The 27,405-nt window shown below is 39.3% G+C and overlaps 1 protein-coding gene and 1 pseudogene across 8 annotated transcripts in view; both read left to right on the top strand.

The window, feature by feature from the left end:
• GNAS (GNAS complex locus) overlaps positions 1 to 27,405 on the top strand; it is a 265,132-nt gene that overhangs the window by 138,921 nt on the left and 98,806 nt on the right. For all 8 annotated transcript variants that reach the window (XM_061631144.1, XM_061631145.1, XM_061631146.1 and 5 more), the window contains exons 3-4: positions 13,912 to 13,966; positions 14,052 to 14,171. In XM_061631144.1, coding sequence (XP_061487128.1) covers positions 13,912 to 13,966; positions 14,052 to 14,171 — 175 coding nt within the window. The remainder of the gene's footprint in view (positions 1 to 13,911; positions 13,967 to 14,051; positions 14,172 to 27,405) is intronic.
• LOC133388091 (5S ribosomal RNA) lies at positions 8,076 to 8,194 on the top strand (annotated as a pseudogene).

Here is a 27,405-nt window from a genome sequence, read left to right as displayed (position 1 = left end):
AAAACTGGGGGTACGTGGGAGTACACATGCCTGAGGTTCACTGTGATTTGTTCATGTAGTTGGAAACCATTGCACATAATACTTAGTATTTTTTCTGAACTGGGTCTCTTCTTTAGCTATTTACCAGGATGAAGACAAGGAATTTTGCATTTAAAATGTAGTACATTTTGCAGAACCAAGAAGCTAACTTTGTTGTCAGGATGTTTTAAAGCAAAATATGCATGCATGCCTACATCTCCTTTTGTCTGCTATATTCTACTAGAAAAAATGTGAGTTATAATAGAACTGGAGATTCTTTGACTGACGTTTGTTGGGTGGAATTGAGAAGATTTCATAAAGACAGGATGACTGGGAGTTAATGGTGTATGTTCTGTAACTTGGATGATTTTTAGCAGTCATTACCTGCACATTTTCCAAGCTTTTATGTCTTTGTATTGAGTGAATCTGATTCAAATTGATATAAAGGGTTGAACTTCCTGTTTCTGCACCTTAGTGCAAAGATTAATTTAAAATTAACCAGTAATATCAGTAATTCATATCTGGTAAATAGGCTTGTTGTTGTAGTGCAAGAGGATCTCTGCATAGGGCCAACATGGTACAGGATATAGTTTCAGATTGATTAAGCCATGACTTTGGTTAAATCTATTGTTCTGCTCCAAACAGTAGTCTTTGCAAATCTAGTTGAAACCCTGTTTTACATAGGAACACTAGATAGCATGATCTGTGGTTAAGGTCAGAGTTCGGGGCTGGGAGAGGCATACTTATGTCCCAACCTAGGTGATGTAAGGATGAATAAAATAAGAATTTTTAAAGCGCTTAGCACACTGAGAATATAGTCTTCATATTACTGTACTTAGTGCTGTAACATGGTGTCCAAAAATGAACCCTATTTTCATTAATTCAGAAGTGAATTAAGGGGCTGTAACAGGTTACAAAAGAAGTGAGCAACTGCATGCTTCCTTTGTGTGTACATTGTGATGAATTCCATAATGTCTTGTGTGGCTGCTATGTGTTTTATATCAGGGGTGTAGAACCTCAGGTTTGGGAGCCAAATAGGCGCTCTAAGGCTTTTTACCTGGCCCTCAGCCTCAAGAATTTTTGCTTGGCTGGAATATGTTCTTGCACTCAGAGGATGTCTTTTGCTTGGCTGGATGGAGAATAGAAAATGTGTGTAGAAAGTAGCCTACTGTACAGAAATAAAATTTACATTTGTTACTCCACCCACATTTGTCCATGGCCCTGCCTACCACTGGCATGTGGCCCTCAGAAGGTTGCTGAGAAGGGAATATGGACCTTGGATGGAAAAATATTCCTCACCCCTGTTTTGAGTGGATCATTATTGAGGTCTGGAACGTTTAAATACGGGACTCCTCCAGTCTAACAGCTAATGGGATCTGATTGCGGCTTGCCTTCTGGAATTTTTTTAGTCAGACATAACAATAAAAATTAATCTGCTCTTTTGTGTGTGTGTGTGTTTTAAGAAGAATCTTATGAAGGGCACGTGATGTGGACTAAGGGCACAGAATACAGTCCTTATGTGTGGGGAAAAAAGGAGATATAGGAGGTTTTTGAGAATCTTCTTGACAAAAAAAAAAGCTCTTAAGGCAAATAATCGCATTCCGATGTTCCGCTAATGCGGCGGTGGGAAATTCCCTTTTTTAAAGCCAATTCTGTGACATTTTTGCGTGACGGCCCCATTATAGTCTATGGGTTCCGCTTTACGGCGGGGGCCTGGTCCCTAACCCACCGTATAAGCGGGGCCCTACTGTATGCATTTATCTTGACGCCAACTCTTGAAAATTAAGGAAGGTTTATTGCTGTGGTCTGTGACACAGCTTAAATGCAACTTTTTAAAAGCTATTTGGAATTGTAACTTGTTTCTCTCTTGCCTCAAAGCAGCTTCAACCTTCCTAACAAACTGATGAAGGTTCCTTTTTAGTCCTCCTAAAATGATTCAAACAAGAGTCTGATCGCATTTGTAACAATTTGCATGGTCATAATGGGATTTAAGTTTATTATACGGCTTGATTTGGGTCAAAGCAAGGTATAAAAAGGGTTTAAAATGAATTAATGTGGATGCACATTGGAATATGAATTAAAGAAACACTGATTGTTTCTTAAAAGTTTATAGAAAAATATGAGGCAAGAATATAAAGAGCCAGATAAATGTGACTTACCTTTAATTTCTTCGAATTTTGCCTAGTGTGAAAAGAAAATCCAGCCTTAAGATGTACATATGTACCCATGAATAGGAGTTAGGCACCAGGTTTTCTGCTGCAGATGATTCTTCTCCCTTCTCACCACCTGCCCTTTTCTTGTCAAATAATGTGTTTGGGATTAAATGCTCATGGTCTCTTTGCCCCCTCCCTCCAATGTTCAGTTTTACTGCCTGCTTTGTTCTTACTGCACCTTGCATATTTATCTGATCAAAAGTCCAGCATTTTTTTTTAAAATGAAACCAGCTAAGGTTATTAAGAAATAAAACCCCTTGAAACAAATTCTTGGGGGAGAGGTGGTTTCTGATTGTCATAAAGCCCAGCTAAGCAGCACTATGCAGAAACCCTTTGGCTTAAAACCAGAACAGATTTCTGCTGAACACAGTATTGGGAGAAGATTGTATCTCTACTCAAAATGTGGCAAACAACAAAAAATGTGTGTCTATATTCACCCTTAAATGTTTCTTATAAAATGATGCATTTTAGGAATGCTGAGATGTGTTAATGGCTTTTTTTTAATTAAAAGTGTTTTTCAAAACAACATTTTATTTTAATAATGATTTCCTAAATCAGAAGGATGGATAAATAAACTGGTAGTGTTCTTGGTTTAAATTTTTTATTGTAAAACTGCATTCCTTAGGTTTTTCTTTTGATTTTATCCTTACACAAAATTTTAGGACTGCTAAATTCATTTTAGACCAATGAATTAGGGATATCAACTTTCAACTTTCTGTATCAAATACTTGCAAAATATGCTCCCCTACCCATCTTGGTCTGAATTTCCAGTTCCCCAAACACACTAACTATTTGGAGAATCTGACTATTCCTAAATATCGGCATGTATTCTCCAGAGCCTTGTCTCCCACTTTCTTGGAAGGGCGATACCAAGGTGCCCCTTATGCAGATCGGATGTGTCCTTGTGGTGATGAAGTTGAAATATGGACTCGCGTCTTTTTCGTATGCAAGTTTTATAGGGAGGATCGCGATAGACTACTTGGCCCAATTATGAGGAACTTTCCTGGCAGGCCATTGGTCTGGTTTCTGAAATATTTCCTAGCTGATTTTAATAAGTCTACAACAGAGACAGTGGCTAAGTTCCTCTTCTCTGCTCAAAGGAGTCGCAAGAGGATTCTTCTCTCTTAACTGCTATTTCTTTTATGATGTACTTTTATATTTCTTTATCTTAACTATTCTGATATTTTTTATTGACTATTTTATTTGAATGGGTCTGTGACCGTATATTAACAAACTAACTAACTAAACTAACTAGCCTAGGATTTCTGTAAAACAGCACATTTATTGTATTTTGTAAATCCTTGAATTGTTACTAAATTGCCCTTAAAAGTAAACTATTGGTCAAACTCTTGACATACCTCCCTCTGTAGGAGACACACTGCACCATTGTCACGGAAAACGTACCCTTAGTAAACAATACAAAATATGAGATTATATGTTCATTGTTGTACTAAGACTTTGTTTATCAAAATGCCACAGGGCCATGATAATACAGACAGAAATAGGGACTTGAGTGTTCCTGTGGTAAAGATAATTTATTTGTTTGTTTGTTTGTTTGTTAAATTTTTATACCGCCCCACTAGCATAGCTCTCTGGGCGGTGTACAACAGAAAGTATATACAATAAAATCACATAAATCGGTACAAAAACATATATATAAAAATCCACAAATCTAAAACCAATTTGAACATATTAAACTAAAATGCCTGAGCAAAGAGAAAGGTTTTAACTTGGCGCCGAAAAGATAGCAATGTTGGTGCCAAGCGCACCTCAACAGGAAGACTATTCCACAATTCGGGGGCCACCACTGAGAAGGCCCTGGTTCTTGTAACCATCCTCCGAGCCTCTCTATGATGGCTAGCAAGCAGTTTGTCAATTGCGGGAATTGTGTACCAGTTTGAAATGCACCATCACTTAATTGTCTTGTCAATAACTTTGAACTTGACTAAAAGCTATCCCCGGACATGAAAAGTCTCCTAACAGGGCTAGGTGACAGCCAGGAGCATATGTTGCTCAAGAATCGGCACTGCCTCATGTAGCTGCTGGTTTTTGTGGTATTGCATGTCTTGATTTGAGCCCTTCACATATTAAAGTGGGGTGGCTCCTATCATCCCTGACAATTGGCCATGCTAGCTGGGGCTGATGAGAGTTGTTGGCTGATGAGAGTTGTAGCCCAACAGCATTTGTAGGGCAACGGATTAGTCACCGCAGCTTTTGAGAGTTGTTGCTACTCATCATAGTAAGGGTATGCAGTGAGGTGTTTTGCAGCTGGTGTATAAGCTTTGAACTACCAATCAGTAAAGCCATAGTTCTTGAATCTAAGCTGATATGGTCCTTTTGGCCAAATCTGCTCTGCCTATCTTTTTTGTTTTCAATATTTATCAGTTTTCCAAACTGCCTATCTTACAAAACTAATCTTAGGACAAAAAGCATTCCACACCCAACAGTACTAGTGCAAGTATTATTATTGGGACTCACAAAGTGCAGTTGTTCTTAAAGATGTTTCTATGCACAGTCTAATGATCAGGCTATGCATCCATATGGTTTGTATTACTGACTAGAAGAATTGCTGATGTCCTCATTGCACTCTAAGCAATGCAGTTTTTAGGTTGTCCAGCCTACAGATTCTTTTAAAATGACATCACAAGGCAATTTATTCCATGACTGCATATAGATTGTTGTAGGCTGAAGAGATGGGAAGGCCCAGAAAAAACTGTCCTTCCCCCCCCTTGTTCTCCCCCCAAGTTGTCTGGTCCCCCCCCCCGGCTTTCACATCTCTGTTAAACATATTATTAGATGTGTTAAATCCGGTGAATATTTGACTTTGAATTTCTACCTGTTAATTTAATTTATTGGGCCACTTGAAAATCTGATACAATTACTTTCTTTCAGGTTTTTTAGAAAGTAGAAAATAATTTTGTAAATTCAGCAAACTAAGAAAGAACATTTTTTCTTCTGATAGGTAGATCTTTTTTACTTTTATTTTTAGCCAAACTAAGGACAGTGCATGGTTTTCAAAGTGTTGTGTTTAAGCATCAAAGTAGCTATGAAGTTAGAGGTCAGTCATATAGTCAAGAGATGTATAGGCTTCAGCTTAGATTTTTATCAATTAATGGGAATATTATTAAACTAGGGTAGTGGAGGGAAAGAGTGATTGACAACACAAGCCTCTTCGTGTATGCTTAGAAGTCTAAATGAGTTCAGTGAGGATTGCTCTTAGGTATAGAATTGCAGTCTAGGTGATTTTGGACCACTGATGGTAGTCTGTAACAAGTACTGAAATCTATAGAGAGATACAGGGAGGTTTTTGTAGAATGGTGGTCTTAGCCTATGACACTGGCTTCGTTTGTATATCCCACTAAGTCAGACTATGGCTTAGCAGGACTATGTGAACATGTGGGCTTCTTGGTATGTATGTATGTATGGTCCCACACTTCCTCTCAAAAGGAGCCCCGGGCAGCAGACAAACAATAAAACACTAAAAGCATCTATAAAACACATCAAACCCAAAACATCATAAAAACAAAACATCTAAAGAGCATCTTTTAATTTTTAAAAAAAATCTTTCAAAACAATTTCAACACAGATGAGGATTGGGTAAGGTTTCCACTTAAAAGGTCACTGAAAGAGGAAGATCTTCAGTAGGCGCCAAAAACACAACAGAGACAACATAGTTCAGGGGAGATGATTTGTTTCATCCAAGAGTGGTTGCAATGGCTGTGCCACAACCCTCTCAATCACTTCCCCTAAAAGGCGGCATTTGCAACTGGGCAGTAGTTGTCACAAATCCAGGGTCCAGGGTGGGCTTTTTCAGGAGTGGTCAGATCACTGCCTCAAGGTGGCTGGGACCCACTTCTTCCTGCAAATACATGTTGACTGCACTCTGGATCTACTTGGTCAAACCTCCTGGGCAAGCTTTAATAAGCCAAGTAGGACAAGATTTGAGAAGGCACATTACATTGCTGGCTGAATCATCCCAAGCATCTTGTCCACATCGTCGCACCACACAACTGAAACTGATCCTTCCCAAGAAGTTGCAGCAGACTTTGTACTGGATGCCTCACTGGACACTACAGACTAAGTGTGAATGGGGTGTCAAGACTGCTACGGAGGCAAGCAACCTTACCTTTGAAGTGCCTTGCAACCAATTCACAGTGGGCTTCCAAAGGGTCTAAAGCTCCATTTCCTGGAGTAAATATTAAGACCCCAAACAATACAAAAAAGCTCCACTGGATGGCTGCTTGAGGATGCGATAGAGGCAAAGAATTTGGCCTTCTTCACCCCTCTCACCAACACACAATAGGCAGCATAAAAGCCCAGCAAGCCTTGGGTCCTTGGGAACAGTTCTCAGCTACTTTGCATCTTCCTGGTCCACACTGAGCTAAACCAAGGTTAGTGTGTTGTCCATATTGTTCAGGGTCATGAAAACAAAAAAGGAATTGCAAAGTGCTTCAAAATGGAACTCTTCAAACTGAGTGAATGGGCAGGAAAATGGCAAATGCAATATAATGTAAGCAAATGTAAAGTGATGCATGGTGGAGCAAAAAATCTTAATTTTACCTAAACACTCATAGAGTCTGAACTGACAGTAACTGGCCAGGAACAGAACCTGGGGTCATAGTGGATAGCTTGATGAAGATGTCAACACAGTGTGCGGCAGCTGTGGAAAAGGCAAATTGCATGCAATATTTATTCATTATATTTTATATCCCAAGGAACTCAAGGTGGTGTACATGGTACTTGCCTTCCCATTTTATCCTCACAACAACTCTACTAGGAATCATTAGGAAAGAAATTTGAAATAAAGCTGCTGATATCATAATGCCATTATACAGATCTTTGGTGTGACCACATTGGAAATACTATTATTTCAATAATATATAGTGTCCTGTTCTGGTCAACTCACCTCAAAAAGAATGTTGTAGCATTGGAAAGGTTCAGAAAAGTGCAATCAAATGATCAAGGGGATGGAGCAACTCCCCATGAAGAAAGGTTACAGCATTTGGGGCTTTTTAGTTTAAAGAAAAGGCAACATGATAGAGATGTTATAAAACTGTTCATAGGGTGTAGAGAGTGGATAAATGTTTTTTCCCTCTCTCATGACACTAGAATGCAGGGACATCCAATGAAAATGAATGTTGGAGAATTCAGGAGAGACAAAAGAAAGTACTACTTCATATAGCACATACTGTAGTTAAACTATGGAATTTGCTCCCATAGGAGGCAGTAATGTCCACAAACTTGGGTGGCTTTAAAAGTGGACAAATACATGGAGGATAAGCTATCAATTGTTTGTGCTCTACCTCCACAGTTGGAGACAATATAATTCTGAATACCAGTTGCTGGAAACGGCAGGAGAGGAGAGTGCTCTTGTTCTCAAATCCTACTTGTAGAATAGCTATTCATATAGATATCTTGTTGGCCACTGTGCGAACAGGATGCTGAACTAGATGAGCCACTGGGCTGACCCAGCAGGCCATTTCTGTGTTCTTTTGTGCCCAAGATTAAACTCTCTCCAGACGAACCACAAGCTGTAACCAAGATTAGTTCAGATAAATCATATTTTAATATTAAAGAATATTTTAGCCTTCAGATAAATAATAGGTTTGCCAACTCTCCTGAAGTTTTCAGGACAATCAGTATTTTGTTCTGAATCGAGCAATCGCTTTCAGTTCTTGGAACAGGTGGATTGATTTAAATCAAGGTGATTTAAATTCTAATTTAAATATGAAGAGAAACCATTGATTTAAATGTGTCACTTACAATTCTTCACATATTTCTTAAACAATGGTGCAAATCTGATTACTAAAACATATTAATTTACAACTCAGTATAGCATTTTGCGCCTGTGGCCATACTACCCTGAACAAGCCTGATCTCGTCTGATCTTGGAAGCTAAGCAGAGTCAGGCCTGGTTAGTACTTGGATGGAAGACTGCCTGGGAATACCGGGTGCCGTAGGCTTAGAGGAAGGCAATGGTAAGCCACCTCTGAATATCTCTTACCATGAAAACCGTATGAATTCATCCAAAGGATTCATAGGGTTGCCACAAGTCATAATCAACTTGAAGGCATATAACAACAAATAGCATTTTACAAGGAGCATACACTTTGTGTAATTGTTTAGCTAACTTCATTTTTATTAATTTAGGAAATAGTACATGATATTGCCTGTGTCAGGCTGCAGATGCTTGTTTTTTAGAATACAAGTATAGAATGGAGTCCCCCAGGGAAGCTGAGTTATGCTGAAGTAAAACAGAGAATAGACTTATGGCATCACCATTATGGTCTGCCATGTTATTCCACAATAAGGGGCATGTTATGTAATATAAAATAAGAAAATGGCACCCAGTGGCAACTCTTAACTGCATTCTGTACTGTTGTTGTTATGTGCCTCCAAGTCGACTACAACTTAATGGCGACCCTATGATTCAGTGACCTCCAAGAGCATCTGTCATGGACCACTCTGTTCAGATCTTGTAAGTTCACTTGGGTTATATATTCTTAAGCAAGCCAGAAGGAGCTACACTTTTTTCCTTTTAACATACAACGTAACAAACCACTTGTTGAATACCACTAATACTAAAAGGCTTGATGAATGATGCATTCAGATAATGTATTATAAAGTGAATTATTCAATTTACTACCCAGTTGATCTACATATGTTCTTCAGACATAACCACACCTTCATCCACATCATTTTCTCCCAATAAGCAGGTTTCATTATGATGTTTCATCATTCTTGCAACTAGGCCCTGCATCTCGTTCTTGCACGGTTTGCACTTGCATGTCTTCCTTTTTTGCCCAGGAAAGAAATTTCTTCAAAATATTCCCAGATAGGGTCTCTCTTACACCTAGAAGCCATGACTGTTCTTCTGTGGCAAAAATGTGGGGGAGTACAGGAAATGGAAGCTGTGTCTGTACTATAATGTCTTCCCTTTTTTCTTTCTAATTCTCTCCTCTGTTCCTTTCTCCTCTGCCTCCAGCTGTCCTTTTCTATATTGTCTCTGTCCAAAATCCTTTGCCTTGTTTGGCCCACCACCATGTAAGCTTAGAACAGCAACAACCCCATTCCCATCCAGCTTGTGTCTTTGCACATATAACTTTAGTCAGAGAAACAGAAACTGAAAGTCCAGAACCCCCAAGAAGCAAGAGTAAATTGAAATGAATGCCCATGTTTCACTGGTAGGTAACTCAATGTGTGTGAATGTGATAGAGCCATTAATTCAATTTATATACCCAGTTGATCACTGTGCTCTGCAGGTGATACCATCTTATCAGGAGGTCCATTCCGTACAACATAGAAAGTGGACCTTGAGTGTTGTGGCACCTACCCTTTTGAATTCCCTCCTCTTAAATATTAAACAGGTGCCACCTCTGTTATCTTTTTGGTGCCTATTGAAGACCTTCCTCTCTCAACAAGCCTTTTAAGTAGAGATCTTATCTCAGTCTGTGCTGGAATTGCTTTTTGAGATTGTTTTCAATGTGTTTTTAAAGATTTGTTTTAATATGTTTTAAAGTTTTTTGTTTTTAATATGTTTTAAAGTGCTTTTAGTGTTTTTGTTTGCAGCCCTGGGTTCCTTCTGGGGGGAAGGGCAGGATATAAATTTAATAAATGTTAATGAGACTGTAAGTGTAGGTTTAACATGTTTGTAATAAGATAAAATAAGGACAGAATATGGAAAAACCAATTGGTTCCCAATAGGAAAGAGTGTGAGACGCGTGTATTTTATCACTCTATTTGTTCAATCTGTACGCAGAACATATCATACGGAAAGAGGGATTGGGACCAAGATGAAGGAGGTGTGAAAATTGGAGGGAGAAATGTCAGTAATTTATTATATGCAGATGATACCATACTACTAGCAGAATCCAGTAATGATTTGAAACGAATGCTGATGAAAGTTAAAGAGGAAAGGACAAAAGCAGGACTACAGCTGAACGTCAAAAAGACTAAAGTAATGACAACAGAAGATTTATGTAACTTTAAAGTTGACAATGAGGATATTGAACTTGTCAAGGATTATCAATACCTTGGCACAGTCATTAACCAAAATGGAGACAATAGTCAAGAAATCAGAAGAAGGCTAGGAATGGGGAGGGCAGCTATGAGAGAACTAGAAAAGGTCCTCAAATGCAAAAATGTATCACTGAACACTAAAGTCAGGATCATTCAGACCATAGTATTCCCAGTCTCTATGTATGGATGTGAAAGTTGGACAGTGTAAAAAGCAGATAAGAGAAAAATCAACTCATTTGAAATGTGGTGTTGGAGGAGAGCTTTGTGGATATCATGGACTGCGAAAAAGACAAATAATTGGGTGTTAGAACAAATTAAACCAGAACTGTCACTAGAAGCTAAAATGATGAAACTGAGGTTATCATACTTGGGACACATAATGAAAATACCTGATTCACTAGAAAATACAATAATGCTGGGGAAAACAGGAGGGAGGAGAAAAAGAGGAAGGCCAAACAAGAGATGGATTGATTCCATAAAGGAATCCAGAGACCTGAACTTATAAGATCTGAACAGGGTGGTTCATAACAGATGCTCTTGGAGGTCGCTGATTCATAGGATTGCCATAAGTCGTAATCGACTTGAAGGCACATAACAACAACAATAAGATAGAATTGAATGAGAGAGAAATGTACTATTTTATTGATGTTTTTTAAAAAAATCCAATTTTTTTACAATTACAACTTGTAAGGGATATGCAGAAAATAAAATAATAGGAAAAAGTATGTAAAATAGTAGGACAAAGCTTGAATTATTGCACCTACTAGCCAGCTAAATATGGAACCAAAGTAACATAGGCAAGTCCTTCCTACAAGCATGGATTTGAAGGAAGCTGTCCCCACTTTTGACTAGAATTCCCAGCCACTTCAAATATAACGTGTATTATGTACAATCCAAATGTGCTCTCATCAAATTGCTTCCATAACAAGGTGTCCAAAATTAGTGGGAAAATGACAAGCCTAAGACCTGTTAGTGTTGGGGACACACACAAGTATTTCATCCTCCATCTGTGTCCAGATTTTTTCCTGAATTTTGGTGCTTTCAAGGTGACAAGTGTAACGAGCTACTTAGGCGGTTATTTCTAATCTGTGTGACTTCAGCTCCCTTTGTTTGCTATGTAATGGCCATCTTTGTGACATATTAGTCTTCTGCTTTCTTCACCATGGTTGTGATGATTGACAACTCTGTAGGTCTGGCCCTTCCTGTGCCACAGTTAGAATCCTTGCAAGCATGCTATGATATTGTAGCAGCCACTGAGGCTTAGAACAACAGGCCATTTTTGGCCTAGGTACATACTGGACAAACTAGAATTTGCAACCAAGTATGCCTTTTCAGTATCATCAGTTGCTGGGGAACATGAGCAGGAACAGAATGTTCTAGGGTTAGGTATTTCAAATTTCACTATCTCATATCATTTGTATCTCTGCTAAAGTGCTTTGGTCTTTAGGTTTTTGCACCATTGAGATGATAGAAGCTGCAGGTGGGTTTTTCTATTCTCCAGACCAGAAATTGGTTACATGCTTTCACTAGTATGAACGCTAGTGGACTTTGTCTGTTTTACATTTTCATTTCTTAAACCTTTTCCTGCAGTCTATACACTTGTTTGGTTACAGAAGGTTTCACTCTCCAGCATTTCACAGATGAAAATAGGGATACCTTTCAGTACTTTTGAAACAAGTAGCCTCCCCACCATCATATATTGCAGAAGGCTTTTCTCCTATTAAATGCATACTCCATTACTAAGCAATGACCTTACTGGCTTTCTAAAGTCAATGGGTTAGTATATTGGCCATAACATTTTAAAAATTTTGAATCTTGAAAGAAACCGATTCTATTTGTTATAGAATGAGAAGAAGTCAGCAGCATTTAGTACAGGGATGGGAAACCTTTCCCCCTCCAGATGTTGCTGGATTACAGTTTACATCATCCCTTATCATTGGCCATTCTGGCTGGGGCTTATAGGAGCTGGAGTCCAGCAACAGCAGGAGGACCACAGGTTCCCTATCCCTGATTTAGTATCTTGATAGTTATATGAGGGACGTATGTAGGTAAAGCAGTACACTGGCATTTTGTGTTTAAAATGCAGACACAGTATTGTATTAAAAAACACATGAGTGTGCTATAATATATTTTCATTCATAACAATTCAAAACTAGCCTAGCTAGCAGCAGAAGGTGAAGTGTCAGTTCGTGCTCCAGAACTGCCTTTGTGTTCCTTTGCGTGTATTTCCATGACTGTGCACTAGAGTTAAGTTGCATTCATTCCGGGGGCTGAAAGGTTTAATACATGTACACACTAAAATTATTTTTAAAGGTCTCTCTGAAATCTACCCAAAGGGCAAAAAGAGAAAGTGAAACTAGAGACAGAAATTTACTAGGTACAAATATCAGAAAACAGGGACTAATAGAGACATGTCTTCTTCTTGTATCATGATTCCTAGCAGCAGAATATCTTTTTCATTTCACTTTTTTAAACTGTACATATTTTAAAAGAAGCATTTCTACTACACACCCCTTCCTCTTCCCCCAAGCAAGCCTGTAGGTAGTGTTTGGAACAGAGTAAATTTTCATTTGCGCTCAAAACATGCAGATGAACATACTTTGTTGCAGGCGCTAATTATTTGTAGTCTTTTAGAGTACAAAATTATTACAATCGGTAATAATCTCAAAAAGCCTACTGAAAACAGTGCTTTTTCTTACTCTTTTTTTAAAGGGTTGAGCTTGCCTGCACCAAGAAACACTTTCCATCTGTGTGAGAGCCATTGAGAACTTGCTCTGTCCCAAACAGTGCCTATTGGTGGTGTTTGGGAGGGAAGTAGAGTCATACCTCTCCATCTTGTTTCTTTCCCAGTTTTTAAAAGTGAAATTCAAAGCATTCAAAAATTTCCAATAGGCTGAGTTCCATGAAAAAATAAGCCAAACTATGGCTTAGTGAGAACAAGTAAGTGTGCGCATTTAGAAAATTGCAGCTGCTTTGCTCCTTTTCTGGTGATGCTGCTGCAAGCTAAGCCATGGCTTGGCTTAACATCATGTGCAAACCCAGACTAATGGGTTGTCACTCCCAAACAAGCCACAAGCAATATGTCAAGAACAAACTGTGGTTACAGCTTACATTTTGTTTGGAGTCAGAGAAACCGTGAGCCCAGGTTTGCACACAGTACCAAGCCAAATGCTGTCTTAGCTCCTGGTAGCAGTGGCACAGTCAGGGGAGGAGTGAAACAAATGCAGTTTTCTAAATACCCAGGAGCACACTTGCTTGTTCCCATTAAGGGATAGTTTGGCTTCGTGTTAACTTATAAACCAGGCCAATTTGCATATTTCTGTCAATTGGCCAACTGTGGAGGCATTTAGGAACTTCTTGTCCCTGGAGTTTCTGTTACCCAAAGAAGTGCAAGTGATTTTCTCAGTCTTAAGATGACACAACTTAATTAAATTGTTTTGGATTTTTTAATGACAAACATGAGTTTGAAATCAGAATCTATTCCTCAGCTCTTCTCTATTCTTCCCCACCTCCCCAGTTAGAGTTGGTGGGTAGCAGCTGGCTGGCTAGATGGTGTTTTGGTGATTATTTGTCTTGATAAAAGTTATATGACCTTTGTTTTCCTCTTCAAAACTGTCTCTTCACAATCTAGAAATTTAATTTGTTATTTTCTTGGTTACAGGGAGAAAAAAATGAAAATTCAGGATATTAAAAACAATATTAAAGAAGCTATAGAGGTAAGTCTACAAGTCTTTCCTGGTTGCTTTGAACTAATCATTTAACCCTTCACTTTCTCATAATATTGTATCCCTTTCTCTACAGACAATAGTGACAGCAATGGGAAACCTGGCACCTCCAGTTGAGCTAGCCAATCCAGAGAATCAGTTTCGAATTGACTACATACTAAACTTAGCAAGCCAGATAGATTTTGACTTCCCACCAGTAAGTATAAATTCTTACTGATTATAGGCTTCTGTTGAATTGGTATTTAGTTTTCATTCCTTATCACTGCTGATTTTTTGCAAGAATAAGTGAATTTTCAATAAATGTTCAATCATGAGTCCAAATATTCATATGTGGAAACATGAGATGAGCTGCTTTCCCTTCTATATCCTTTCTTAGATTGTCATCCTGAGCTCGTAGGCAGGGTGGTGTTGGTTGGAAATTGGAAGTAAAATAGAGCGTCAGACCTAGGACTTGGGAGACAAGGGTTCAAATCTGTATTCTGCCATGAAGCTCAGCAGATGACTTTGGACCAGTCACTGTTTTTCAGTCTAATCTACCTGTCCTTCATTGTAATCTGTGTGAGGATAAAATGGAGGGAGAGGGTCATGTATACTGCCTTGAGCTTTTTGGCAGAAGGGCAGGATATAAATGTAATAGATAACAGAGATAAAAGTACAAAACAAGGGAAAAGAGAGAGAGAAGTAAGAGATGGTGGCTATTGTGTTATCTCTGAGCCAACATTTGATATTCAGTCTTTGTAGCATGCCCCCAGTAATCTTTAGTTTGAGCCCCTTTTACAGGATTAACATCGAACTTTGGTGTGGTATCTATGCCATGTTCTCTAAATGCACAAAAGTTGTTGTGCCAAGTGGAAGAAAATCCTGAGTCTTGAATCATGTGTTCCTCTTCCTGCCTACTAATTTTGTACTTTTAAATGTTTACCATGAAAAGCATTTTCTGATGCTTTTAAGGTGGAAAATATAACAATGTTGATGTGGATTCCTATGATCTGTGGAAAGAGACCCACTTGCATAGCTCTGTTAATTTGAGTTGCTTTACAGTTTTGAAGTTTCTGCTATCAGTTAACTAAGCTTATAGCCTTGTTTCTAAACTTTGCTTTTGGAAACAGCCAGATTAAATTTTGGGAGAGGATTTTCTCACACTTTTTGTTAACAAGAATGTTCAGTGGTTGGCATTTTTGGCCCAAAAATTCCCACTCCCTGGCTTGTTGACAAGAAGCTTCTGATAGACTTGCCATCACTGCATAACTGATAGAGAGCAGAGGCAGAGACTTCCAACTAGGCAAGAGCTTCACAGGAAGTCATGGTTAATAATCTTCAGTAGTTAGAGATTAATTAGGAAGTCCAGTTGGCACTACCCATTTCAAGGTTAGAATGGATGTAGCTCCCTTCCACACACGTAAGAGTTTGGCAGAGAAATATCAGCTGTCAGGCAGTATCTTACCAGGAAACTAAAAAGATCCTACCATAGGAATGACTTCTCCTACCCTGTCATTGCATTATGGATTCCTCCGTCCCTCCCTGCTTTCTGTGAATTGGAACTGCTGATAAGCAGCAAAGTCTGCCCAACAAAAGCATTCACACTAAGAATATTTTGCTGCTGCCCCAGTGACCCAAATCTGGCCCAGGGAGAAGTAAGTTACTGCATCCTATTCTCCCATTCCCATCCCTCTGATTCTGAAGCAAAGCTGGTTGCTACACTTGGTTGGTTACAGTTTGGTGGTGGTGGTGGGATAGATTTCAAAATAGGAATAGTATCAAGGGAGGAGATATTATTTCTTCAGTAGTGCTGTTGTGGTATAGTGCCACTTCCACTATAGCTTGTTCAAAGAATCAGGCTGCCCTCTGATGTGTGTCTCTGGAGCATAGAAACAGTAGTCTCACCTGAGCTCATTTAAGTGTCAGATGTATTCCTCTGGTACCGAAAAAAAATGAACTTGTGTACTAATTATGTGCAAAGTTCATACCTGAGAACATTCCTGTCTGTACTCTAAACTCTCTGGGTGTATTAATTGAAATGAGTAATCCTCAGAGAAAAGTGGTGACTTTATTAACCCTTAATAAACATTTTAAATCTAGATTTCTCTTCCTGAATACAATGAGTAGTTGGAGAGAAACCTTATACTAGCACACTGGAAACTATACAGTGCAGCAGATTATATCCCCATATACTGAAATTCAGTGTTTATCTGCCTAAAAGTATTTTCCTAAATGCATTGCCTGCAACAAATACTGTTACGTTTGAGTGTGCAGTTCACCTGCATTGAGCAAACCACTGTTTTATCGGGTACCCATGAAGGTTTTTGTGTTCATAGCTGAGTCAAATGCATGCTTATGTCCTTTCTAGAAGCATTTTGATGACTCTGCTTGTTCAGTGCTTAACCATCATCTTGTATGAGGGGGTTGATTCTTAAAAATCATAGAGTTGTCAGTCACTAGAGATCTAAAGACCACTTATGTTGTACTCCAGAATTTTGTATGCTAGTTTTAAGGCCATCTCAAAATAATTCTAATTCTTAATTTGGAAAGACAGAAAAAGAAAGCCTAAGTTTAAATGCATGCATATGCTGTGATACTTGGGTTTAACTAAGGATGTGGTTTATACCACATAGCAGTGCACAAAATTGTGAGCTGAATATAAATTTGTACTTGACACAGAGTGGTGTTCAGCATGACCTTCTATTGAGAGGATGGTGGTGTTTAGTGATGCTAGGTGGTTAAAAATTGCTTACATTCAGTAATGAATTACTAAAGTTCCTGAAGTCAAATGGTTTTGGTTTTATATTAGCTGTGACTTGCTAAGTAACAATAAGGAATGCAGATGTTTAATAGATCACAGTAACATCCTCTTTTTGTAATCATTGAATACCCCTTGTGGCCAATGAGGAGGGATGCGTACGAAAAAATGGTCAGCAAGCATTTTGGAATCTTTGTATTATATTATATAAATGCATTTTAAATGAGGATTGGATGCTGTAGAGCTAAAATGGGCAGAATGCTGGCCGTGAAGGGCTTATAAAGGCACATCACTCCCATTCCCTTTAAATAATAGTACTGCTTTGCACCATGGCCTTATGGCCTTCTGACAAGCAGCAGTAGTGCTCCAGCTCTGAGGGGAGAGGGAGCCTCTTGCTATTTAGGATTCTTCCCCTTCATTAAAAAGTGCTGAAAGGGGGGGAGTGCACACCCTTTAAAGAAAATAGATGTTGGTGAGTTGTTGCTGTGCAAAGGAGGGAGCATCATACTACTCTTTGTTTAAAAAGCTAGACATTTTAAATACTTTTTTTAGTTTTGAAAGCTCTCAGGATCACTGATATACAACAGGAGGCTAGCGTTCACTTGTTCCAGAGAGTGAGAAAAAGGGCAAAGAAGTTGGGAGGGGGGAGAGACATGAGTCCCATGTCAGCAGTGAGTGATTAGGCCATTATCCAGTCTCTCTACACAGTGAGATTATGCACATCTTTAATTACAGCACTGATATGTTTAGCCATGGGAGAATCAGGTTCTGTATCCTGGAGTTTGTTTTTTGAGTGCTGGCAGAGCTAGTTTTCCTACCGATAGGAGCTCAACTTGACATATTCTTAGGATTCTAACACAAGCTGATGAACTACACAAAAGTCTGAAGTCTCAGCTTGGGACAGTAGTATCCTCTGGAATGATGATTTGGTAGATCATGTAAAGCAAGAGCATAAGCTCACACCATGAAACATAACTTTCTAATTAAGTTAAGCTAAACAGACACAAAGGATTGAAAACGTGTCAGAACTGAAAAATCTTCTCATCCTTGATAATAAATAATCATGGCTTCAGTTTTCTGCATAAACTCTGGGTTTTACTCTCACTATTACACTTAAAACAGTTTGAAGAACACAGATGTAATACAGAGAGTAGATGAAATAAAATGCTATTCTTGAATAATTTCTTACTATTACATGGGTAGTAGTCTGGTATTGGTAGATTTATTGTGCTTTTTCAGCAGTACTATTACTGGCATCATTGGGGAAATTTTGTTTGTCTAGCAACATGCTACTGTTGCTGCTTAGCATTTTTAAAAAAAACATGTTGGTCCCTGTCACTCAGTAAGTAAATGCTGGCATATTTGAAACTTGAATCATATTTCTCAAATGCTTTCATGTGGTTAAGAATAAGGAACAATTCATAAAAATGCTGTTACAATTCATGACAAAGAATTGATTGTGAAAATGTAGTGCAAACCTGAAAAATAAATATATTGTACTCTGCTGTTATAAACATGTGTGTATTTTTGAAATTGTCAGTGTTCAACATTTAATTTTGTAACAAGTTTTTAAAAACATGAGTGAATTCTTTGGTAAAATAACTTTGTAATACAATAATTCCTGTAGAAGGCTGTTGTATTCCAGTGCTGCTTAACTTTAATAAATTGCTGAATTCGTATCAGATTTTTAAAAAACTAACACAGACTGAAATTGTCAGTGTTCAACATTTAATTTTGTAACAAGTTTTTAAAAACATGAGTGAATTCTTTGGTAAAATAACTTTGTAATACAATAATTCCTGTAGAAGGCTGTTGTATTCCAGTGCTGCTTAACTTTAATAAATTGCTGAATTCGTATCAGATTTTTAAAAAACTAACACAGACTGAAATAAAATGTCCAAAGCTGACCGGGATGGGGTGGGGTGGATTCATTTCCCTTTGATTGCTACAGAACCTACTAGGCCTAGTAGAGGATTCAAACTCATTGGCATTTTTCCAGCCACAACCTATAGTTTCAAATGTGAAGTGGAGCCCCACTTGTTTCAGTGGCTCAACTCGTTTGATTTACAAAATCACATAAATAGCAACTTCTTTCAACTGTCATAGAAATTAGTGATTGTATGTTGTGGATTAATAATCTGTTTAAAGAAAGAATACAATTTAAATTACATCCCAGAAGAATATAAAGATCAAATAAGGAACAGATTTGAGGCATTAAACTTACTTGACAGAGAACCAGAAGAACTGTGGAGTGAAGTCAGAAACATTGTCAGGGAAGAATGCAAAAAGACAATACCTCTAGTTAAAAAGAGAGAAATATCTCAATAGATGACTGAAGAAACTCTTAAAATGGTTAAAGAGAGAAAGCAAAAGGAGATAGAAACACAGTCAGAACCCTAAATGCAACAATAGAGTGACTAGTACGTAGGGACAAAGAACTATTACAATAGTTATTGTATAGAAATAGAAGAGGACAACAAAAAGGGAAGAACAAGAGCCCTATTCAAAAAGATTAGAGAAATAAAAGGGAAATTTAAACCAAGAGTAGAGATGTTGAATAATCAACAGGGGAACACACTGACTGACCGAGATGAAATAAAAAAAAGATGGAACCAATACACTGAAGAACTCTATAAAAGCGATGCAAGGATGACAGATTCATTCACGGAGGAACCGTATGTTTTTTAAAATAATGAAGCAGAAATACCAATTGACAAATTTATTAAAGTGAGAAATCTTTCCAAACTTGCTTTTATTTCACTGTTTCTGCTTTTGTCATCAGATTTCCATTTCAAATTTCTAGACTTCTTTCTAGAAACCTCTCTTTTGATTTTCATCTAACTGGAAAAATATATGATCATGGAGAACCTGAAGGGGCTGAGAGATGAAACTGCACTTCTAGGTCTCACATGTGAAGCACAAGCATTGGGTCCTTTCCATCTTTATGAGAGGAAATAGCATAAAATGAGTCTTTCAGTTTAGCTGTGTTTCCTAGGCTTTAAACATTTCCTCACAGTCATCTGTCCTGCACAAATTTACCTGGTTGGCCTAATGTTAGTAATAGGCTTCAATACTTTTAGCTGTTTCCTATCCAGTTTGAATGCAAATTGGCATTGCAGAGTGGAACATACTCAACTGATGCTTTTGCTCTTGTCATCCATTAGTGGTATATTGTAATTATGTGCTGCCCCAGAACTACTGCGGTTGTTGGTAGTTAGTTAATTAGTTATTAAATTTGCATTCCGTCCTTCCTCCCAAAGGAGCCAAGGCAGCAAGCAATAATAATAAAAAATCTTTCAAATGTTTTTCTTGACATACTCACTTCCTCCTTTCAGTTCTTTAGCTAATTCCAGTAGTTTCCAGGTGAGCCTTGGTTACCTTTGGCCAAAGTCTGTTTGGAATACAATTCTACCCCGTCCCCAATACTGATGACTAAGAGAGACTAGAATGGTATGTAGTCGCCTCTCTACCTGCTTAACATAAGAACATAAGAAGAGCCTGCTGGATCAGGCCAGTGGCCCATCTAGTCCAGCATCCTGTTCTCACAGTGGCCAACCAGGTGCCTGGGGGAAGCCCGCAAGCAGGACCCGAGTGCAGGAACACTCTCCCCTCCTGAGGCTTCCGGCAACTGGTTTTCAGAAGCATGCTGCCTCTGACTAGGGTGGCAGAGCACAGCCATCATGGCTAGTAGCCATTGATAGCCCTGTCCTCCATGAATTTGTCTAATCTTCTTTTAAAGCCATCCAAGCTGGTGGCCATTACTGCATCTTGTGGGAGCAAATTCCATAGTTTAACTATGCGCTGAGTAAAGAAGTACTTCCTTTTGTCTGTCCTGAATCTTCCAACATTCAGCTTCTTTGAATGTCCACGAGTTCTAGTATTATGAGAGAGGGAGAAGAACTTTTCTCTATCCACTTTCTCAATGCCATGCATAATTTTATACACTTCTATCATGTCTCCTCTGACCCGCCTTTTCTCTAAACTAAAAAGCCCCAAATGCTGCAACCTTTCCTCGTAAGGGAGTCGCTCCATCCCCTTGATCATTCTGGTTGCCCTCTTCTGAACCTTTTCCAACTCTAGAATATCCTTTTTGAGATGAGGCAACCAGAACTGTACACAGTATTCCAAATGCGGCCGCACCATAGATTTATACAACGGCATTATGATATCGGCTGTTTTATTTTCAATACCTTTCCTAATTATTGCTAGCATGGAATTTGCCTTTTTTCACAGCTGCCGCACACTGGGTCGACGTTTTCATCGTGCTGTCCACTACAACCCCGAGGTCTCTCTCCTGGTCGGTCACCGCCAGTTCAGACCCCATGAGCGTATATATGAAATTCAGATTTTTTGCTCCAATATGCATAATTTTACACTTGTTTATATTGAATTGCATTTGCCATTTTTCCGCCCATTCACTCAGTTTGGAGAGGTCTTTTTGGAGCTCTTCGCAATCCCTTTTTGTTTTAACAACCCTGAACAATTTAGTGTCGTCAGCAAACTTGGCCACTTCACTGCTCACTCCTAATTCTAGGTCATTAATGAACAAGTTGAAAAGTACAGGTCCCAATACCGATCCTTGAGGGACTCCACTTTCTACACTGTGCTTCTCTTTGCACAGAGGACCGCTATTGGTTGTGGGGTCTCTGCTGCAGCAAAGGCCACCGCTTTATCTGGTAGTCTGGTAAGCCCCGAAACAGGATGTTTCAGGGTGGGGTGCCAGTGGCTTTGAATCCACTGGATCAAAAACTCTGAGCCCCTGAGGGGCCCAATTCTTGGCTATGGTGGCCTGAAGATGGCATAGTGAAAAATCAGAAAATACAAGCATCTTGCTTTACATAGTTGCTGCCCAGTGTGCCATGTCACAAATGCCATCTTAAATGTGTATGTAAATTTAGGATGAGTTGTTGGGTAGGCAACAGAGGTACCAAACCTCAGGGTATTCATGCTTGATTGTGCTGTCATTGTGAAACACCTAAATTTGGTTACTTCTGTGCAAAAGCATACTCAAAACTATCTCACAGTATGCCCATATGAGGGAAGTGTTGCTATGAATTTATACCCCAGCAGGAGCATGAATTTACCTTACATAGGGGTGTGAATTTAATGTGGACTAAACAGTACAAAACTCCATTCTTGGAAAAAAGACTCTTCTTGAATAAAATATGTCTTTTTCAGGTTAAATCACAACTTTGTTCACAAAATTTAATCTTAGCCTAGGCCCTAGAAGGAATTCTCAGTGTCTAATGAGTGCCCATGGGGGCTTCAATATTTGTCATTAATTATTTATTGTAGCCAGTATAGGTTAACTGGCCCATAAAATGACTTGTGTGAAAAGAGGATTGGAGGCAGAACTGAGACAATCCTTCAGCTCTGTTTCAGAGTCTCTGATATTACTATAAATTAGAAGTACTATAGCAACAGCCTTCTTCCCAAAAACGTTAGTCAGAATCTGGTTTACATCTAGGAATTATATCAGCCTTGTAATTTGCTGCTTACCAGTAAGTAGCATTTGTCGCCAGGCAAGCATGCGAGTGGCAAATTATCTAGCACCCCAGTCATCTCTGTGTACAATGTAGGTCAGACAATTGAAATTTTGACCACTGCCATATTGGGCAGCATATAATAGTGTGGGGCAGTGCCCAATTTCCAGCCCAGGCATATTATTCTTGTCTTAAGTAACTGTTCAGTTAGATTGATGATGGTGATCTACATATTAAATCTAATGGTGCAAGATGATAGTTGCTGTCACTGTTTCCCCTTGCTCCTGAATGTGGAAGTAAAGTAGTGGTATTAAAATGGGAGGGAGAATGGAGTGGAAGTGAGCATTCAGTGTCACAGTAATTTCTTGAAAGTTTTTTTCAGCCACCAAAGAACAACTTTGATCACAATAATGGGCATAGGCATGTCCGGTGGAAATTTATTTGTCCCCGGGCAAGGATGAGAGTGGGAACTTTTTTAAAAATAGACCTACTACCACACACAAACACGTATATCACAAGCTGTGTATGAATTCCCTTTGGTTTCAAAAAGCGCTGCTATGTGACATAGGGTGGGGTGTTACTCTTTGGCAAACTCGATTTCAGTGTTCTCTTGAACCCATGAAACTGGTAGCATGGTTCTTTGTGTCCTGGCTGTTTCCTTCAAATGGGTTATTTTCCCCCAGTTCTTATTATGATACTCTAATTATAAATGAGGAATATAAAAATGCTAATTAAAAGCATGTTTTCGCTTTATCTGTCATGTGACTACATACTTTTAAGTTTTCTCAGCTTTATGAACTTAAGAAGAGCTTGCTGGATCAGGACAGTGCCCATCTGGTCCAGCATCCTGTTCACACAGTGGCCAACCACATGCTCATGGGAAGCTCACAAGTGTTCATTATATTGCCTTCTCATATGTTGTCTCTTGAAACAAATCAAGCTTTCTATTTTTCTATCTGTTTTTAAGAAAGGGGAATCCTAATTTTGTGATAGCTGTTAATTTACAACAGATCAATCAATACCTGTGATCTATCCTACCCATTCACTATCTTTAAAGATTCCTTTGTGGAATCTTGCCCTTAGACCTTCCTTTGTTCCCAAACTTTCCTACATAGCACAGAGGTGGAGAACCTCTTTCATCCTGAGGTCTGTATTACCCTGTGGGGAACCTTCGGAGGGCCATGTGTCAGTAGTGGGGGGGGTAGGAAGGGATAGGTATAAGTGGATGGAGAAACAGATATGATACTTCAGTAACTACATTCCAAAGACACGCACATCTATCCATCTTTCACCATGCAAGAGCCATTAGCCTGGCTTAAGGACCCATTCCACTCAGACAAAAACACTCAAGGTGGCTGTAAAGAAGGGTCACTGAGGGGTATGCCCTGTGGAGAGTCCCAAAGATGAGATAGAGAGGGCTGGAGGGCTGCATTTGGCCTCTTGGCCTGAGGTTCTCCAGTCTTAACAGAGCTGTTACTTTGGATAGTGATACATCCTTTAAACCTCCTCTCAGACGTTGAATTTGAAAAATGGAAATGGACTGCCTCCAAGTGGATCCCAGCTTATGGCTACCCTATGAATAGGGTTTTCATGGTAAGCGGTATTCAGAGGGGGTTACCATTGCCTCCCTCTGAGGCTAGTCCTCCCCAGCTGGTTAGGGCCTGCTCAGCTTGCCACAGCTGCACAAGCCAGCCCCTTCCTTGTCTGCAACTGCCAGCTGGGGGGCAACTGGGCTCCTTGGGACTCTGCAGCTTGCCCACAGCTGCACAGAGGGCAGAGCACGTAATCCCTGAGCCACTCACTGTGGAGGTGATCTTTAGCTGGCCCTTGACACCCAGGAGACACAAGCGGGGATTTGAACTCACAGACTCTGGACTCCCAGCCAGGCTCTCCTCCCCACTGTGTTTAGGGAACCTCAAACACGTGTACAGTCACATGTATACCTGGAGCTCCTTTAGAAAATCCCATTCACTTCAGAATTGGGGGCAGCATCCTGTTACGTGTACAGTACTGCTATTGCTGTTCAGATTAGAAGGTACTTTCCTGTGGACAAAAATCTTAAGAAACAACTTCCATCAGTAGAGGATTGGGAAAAAAGTATGTGGTATTGTAAGAAATTGTCAGAAAGACAGGCAGGGAGGAGAAAGACTTGTTGGGTTGATGAAATAGTTTATTCACTATTGGAACCAAAGAACTAGTTATCAGAATGTTGACAAAAGTCTTGTAAGTAATCTAAACAAAGTGTATGATAACAAAATCATTTTATTAAAATGGTCTGATTTAAGTTAAGCTATATAGCTGTTTTTTCCTGAATTTTTTTTTTCTGTGTACTTGAATGTTTATTTTCGAAATAATAAAAACTGAACAGGAGCTTTGTTTTATGCATCAAAGCTCTTGAGCATGTGTGCATTTGCTAGATTATACTCATGGTTTTACAATCAGGGTGTTAAGTGTTGGGAGTCACACTTCTCACTTAATATTCAGAATTTCTAAGCAGTTAAATGTTAAACCATACATGGAATAAGATCAATTAGAATTCATTGTAAAATTCACAGAACTACCTTAAAATGCCTGCTGAAATAAGAGAGTCTTGAACATGCACCTGAAGTTCAGCAAGGAGGAAGCCTGTCTAGTCTCAGCTCAGATGGTGTTCCACAGGCTTGGGCCTACAACACTGAATGCATGGCTTCTAGTAGTTATAAACTACATAGCAGATGAGCTATGGAGGATGACCAACAGAGTCTCTCTCAAAGATTTCATCGATTGGCCAGGGATATAAGGGATCAGGTGGGCTTTAAGATAAGCTGTTAAGTGCCTTGTAAATGAATACAGCAACCTTGAACCTGGCCCAGTAAAACATGGTCAGCCACTGTAAACTTTTAAACACCGATGGTAGGCGCTGGCAGTGGTCTGTCCCCATTAGTGTTCTAGCCACAGCATTTTGCAAAAGCTGGAGCTTCCAGACCATGCACAAGGATAGCTCCACATATAGCGCATTGCAGTAAATCACATCTCTCCCAGTGGTATTCTCTGGACATAGCCCTGCAGGTAGGAATGGAGCCATTGTAAAACATTGCCCCCAAGACACATCCCACAGAGCCAGTCCAGGAGTTTACTGTGGCCAATGATATCAAAAGCCACAGACAGATCAAGAAGCAAGAGCAGAGATGCAATCCCCCTGTCTCGCTCTCAGTACAGGTGACCACGGCTTATTCAGTCCAAAAACCATGCCTGAACCCAGACTGAAATGTATTTAGATAGTCCAGATCCTCCAGAAACATCTGCAGTTCCTCTGCCACCACACTCTCCACCACCTTGCCCAAGAAGGGAGTATTCATGACTAGGCAGTGGTTACTGTAAATGACAGGGTCCATCATGGGCTTCTTCAGGAATGGATGCACTACTGCTTGTTTAAGGGCAGCAGGCCCCACTCCATGTGTAGATGCATTCACCACATCCTGGAACCACATAGACACACACACACACATCCCCTGACTGGCTTTCACCAGCCAGGATGGATAGCAGTCAACAAAGTAAGCTAGCCACATCATTGCAAGGGTCCTGTCTACCTCATCAGGGAACTTAGACTGAAATCAAGCCTGGCAAAAGGTGCTGCATTGGACACCTCAACTCACCTTGCAAAATCTGTGTCCTAAAGCATTATGGAGCTGAACAACTTTATCCTCAAAGTGTCATGCAAACTGCTCACAGCAGCAGAGAACCGTGCCTTCTGGTACAGTTAGCTTCTGGACCACCTGAATGGCTCATCAAATACGCAACGCTGACAGCACAGTAATGTAAGGGTAGTAGCATGAGGAGGATTGCTTTTCAATCAACCACACAGATTTCCATTCTCACCTGTAACCTCAGGTGCAAGAAAAACATTTGTTAGCCTGTGGTGAGGTGAGTCTTTCCCAGAACAGTGGAGCAAATTTGAGGACCTGACTGGCAAGTGCAATGGTGGCTCTTTAAGACTTGCACACGGAGTGCTTCACATAAAGATCTCCTAAATATACTTAGCTTTAGTTTCAATATTCATTTCTATCATAATGAGAAATACAAACTTTGTTTATCTACTTGATCATTTTTGCTTGTGATGTGTGCCAAGCTGCGACAAAATATAAGGCATTTTTGTAAGGGTTTCTGGATCTGGGTGCAGATGGTTCAGAAATTCCATCTGAAACTATATTGGTTTCTCTCATTACTCTGCTTATATTGAACAAAATACATTGCATTTATTATCCATACAATTGTATCATGAATTACTTACATTTTTCCTTGAGATCAGTGCATTTCGTGATGCTACATGCACAAGCATCTTGGATTTTTTTTGTTTTCCCCCCAGGAAATATTAATTAGCACCCCATATAAACCCTAACTACTGTGTGTAATTTATATATTGGTGTTTTTTTCCATGCATACCAAAATGTCAGAGCCATGCTTCTCACCACTTCGTCTGCTGTTCCTCCAATTGCTATATAATGAGCTCTGCTGAGGCATTAGAAAGTGGGATATGAAGTAGTCTGCAACAGACTGTTGTAGGTGGGTTTTTTTCCACCCACACTCCCTCCCTCAATGAAAAAAATTAGCCAAACTTAGACAGTAATAGGAAGTCCTGTATTTTACCGTCTGTACAAAATGCATATAAATTTTAAAAAAGCAGGAAGATGCACTAAGGAAAAACTGATGTGAATTCTGTAAAAGCATGTGATTATTTCCTTCTACCTTCTGTTTATTTCCAGGATGTGCTGGTATTTCTTGCAGTAGAAGTGTTTGTCTCTTCTCTTAGAAAAAAGGAAGAATGGGTTAACAAACCAGAATGAAGTGATAAAGTGGATTTATACCTTGATACGTGTGGAACATGCCATTTTTAATGCTCCCACATGTTAAAAGAAAATTCCCCATGCAAGTAGAAAGCAAGCACATTGAGGAGAAAGTTTCTAGGCTCTGTTCACTCTTTGTGGAGAATTTTTAAACTTGGGGATCATTTTTAAAAACTCAATCCTCTACCTGCAATCATAAGTGGTTTGGGCCTATCACCTAGCTGCATGTGTAGCCAAGGCCTAACTAAGCTTTGTGTCCATTCAGAAAGTAAACATTTTCTCCATTACATTTCTCATCCCCACATAACGGGGTGATATTTGTTGTTTTAATTTTGAAGGAGAATTGACTCCCAGAAAAAAATCAGATGTACGTGTATTGTGAATTTT

This window comes from Rhineura floridana, chromosome 6 (assembly GCF_030035675.1).
Source record: "Rhineura floridana isolate rRhiFlo1 chromosome 6, rRhiFlo1.hap2, whole genome shotgun sequence".
NCBI classification, from domain to species: domain Eukaryota; kingdom Metazoa; phylum Chordata; class Lepidosauria; order Squamata; family Rhineuridae; genus Rhineura; species Rhineura floridana.
Note: the sequence above shows the minus strand (reverse complement) of the source record. Positions and strands in the feature narration are given on the sequence as shown.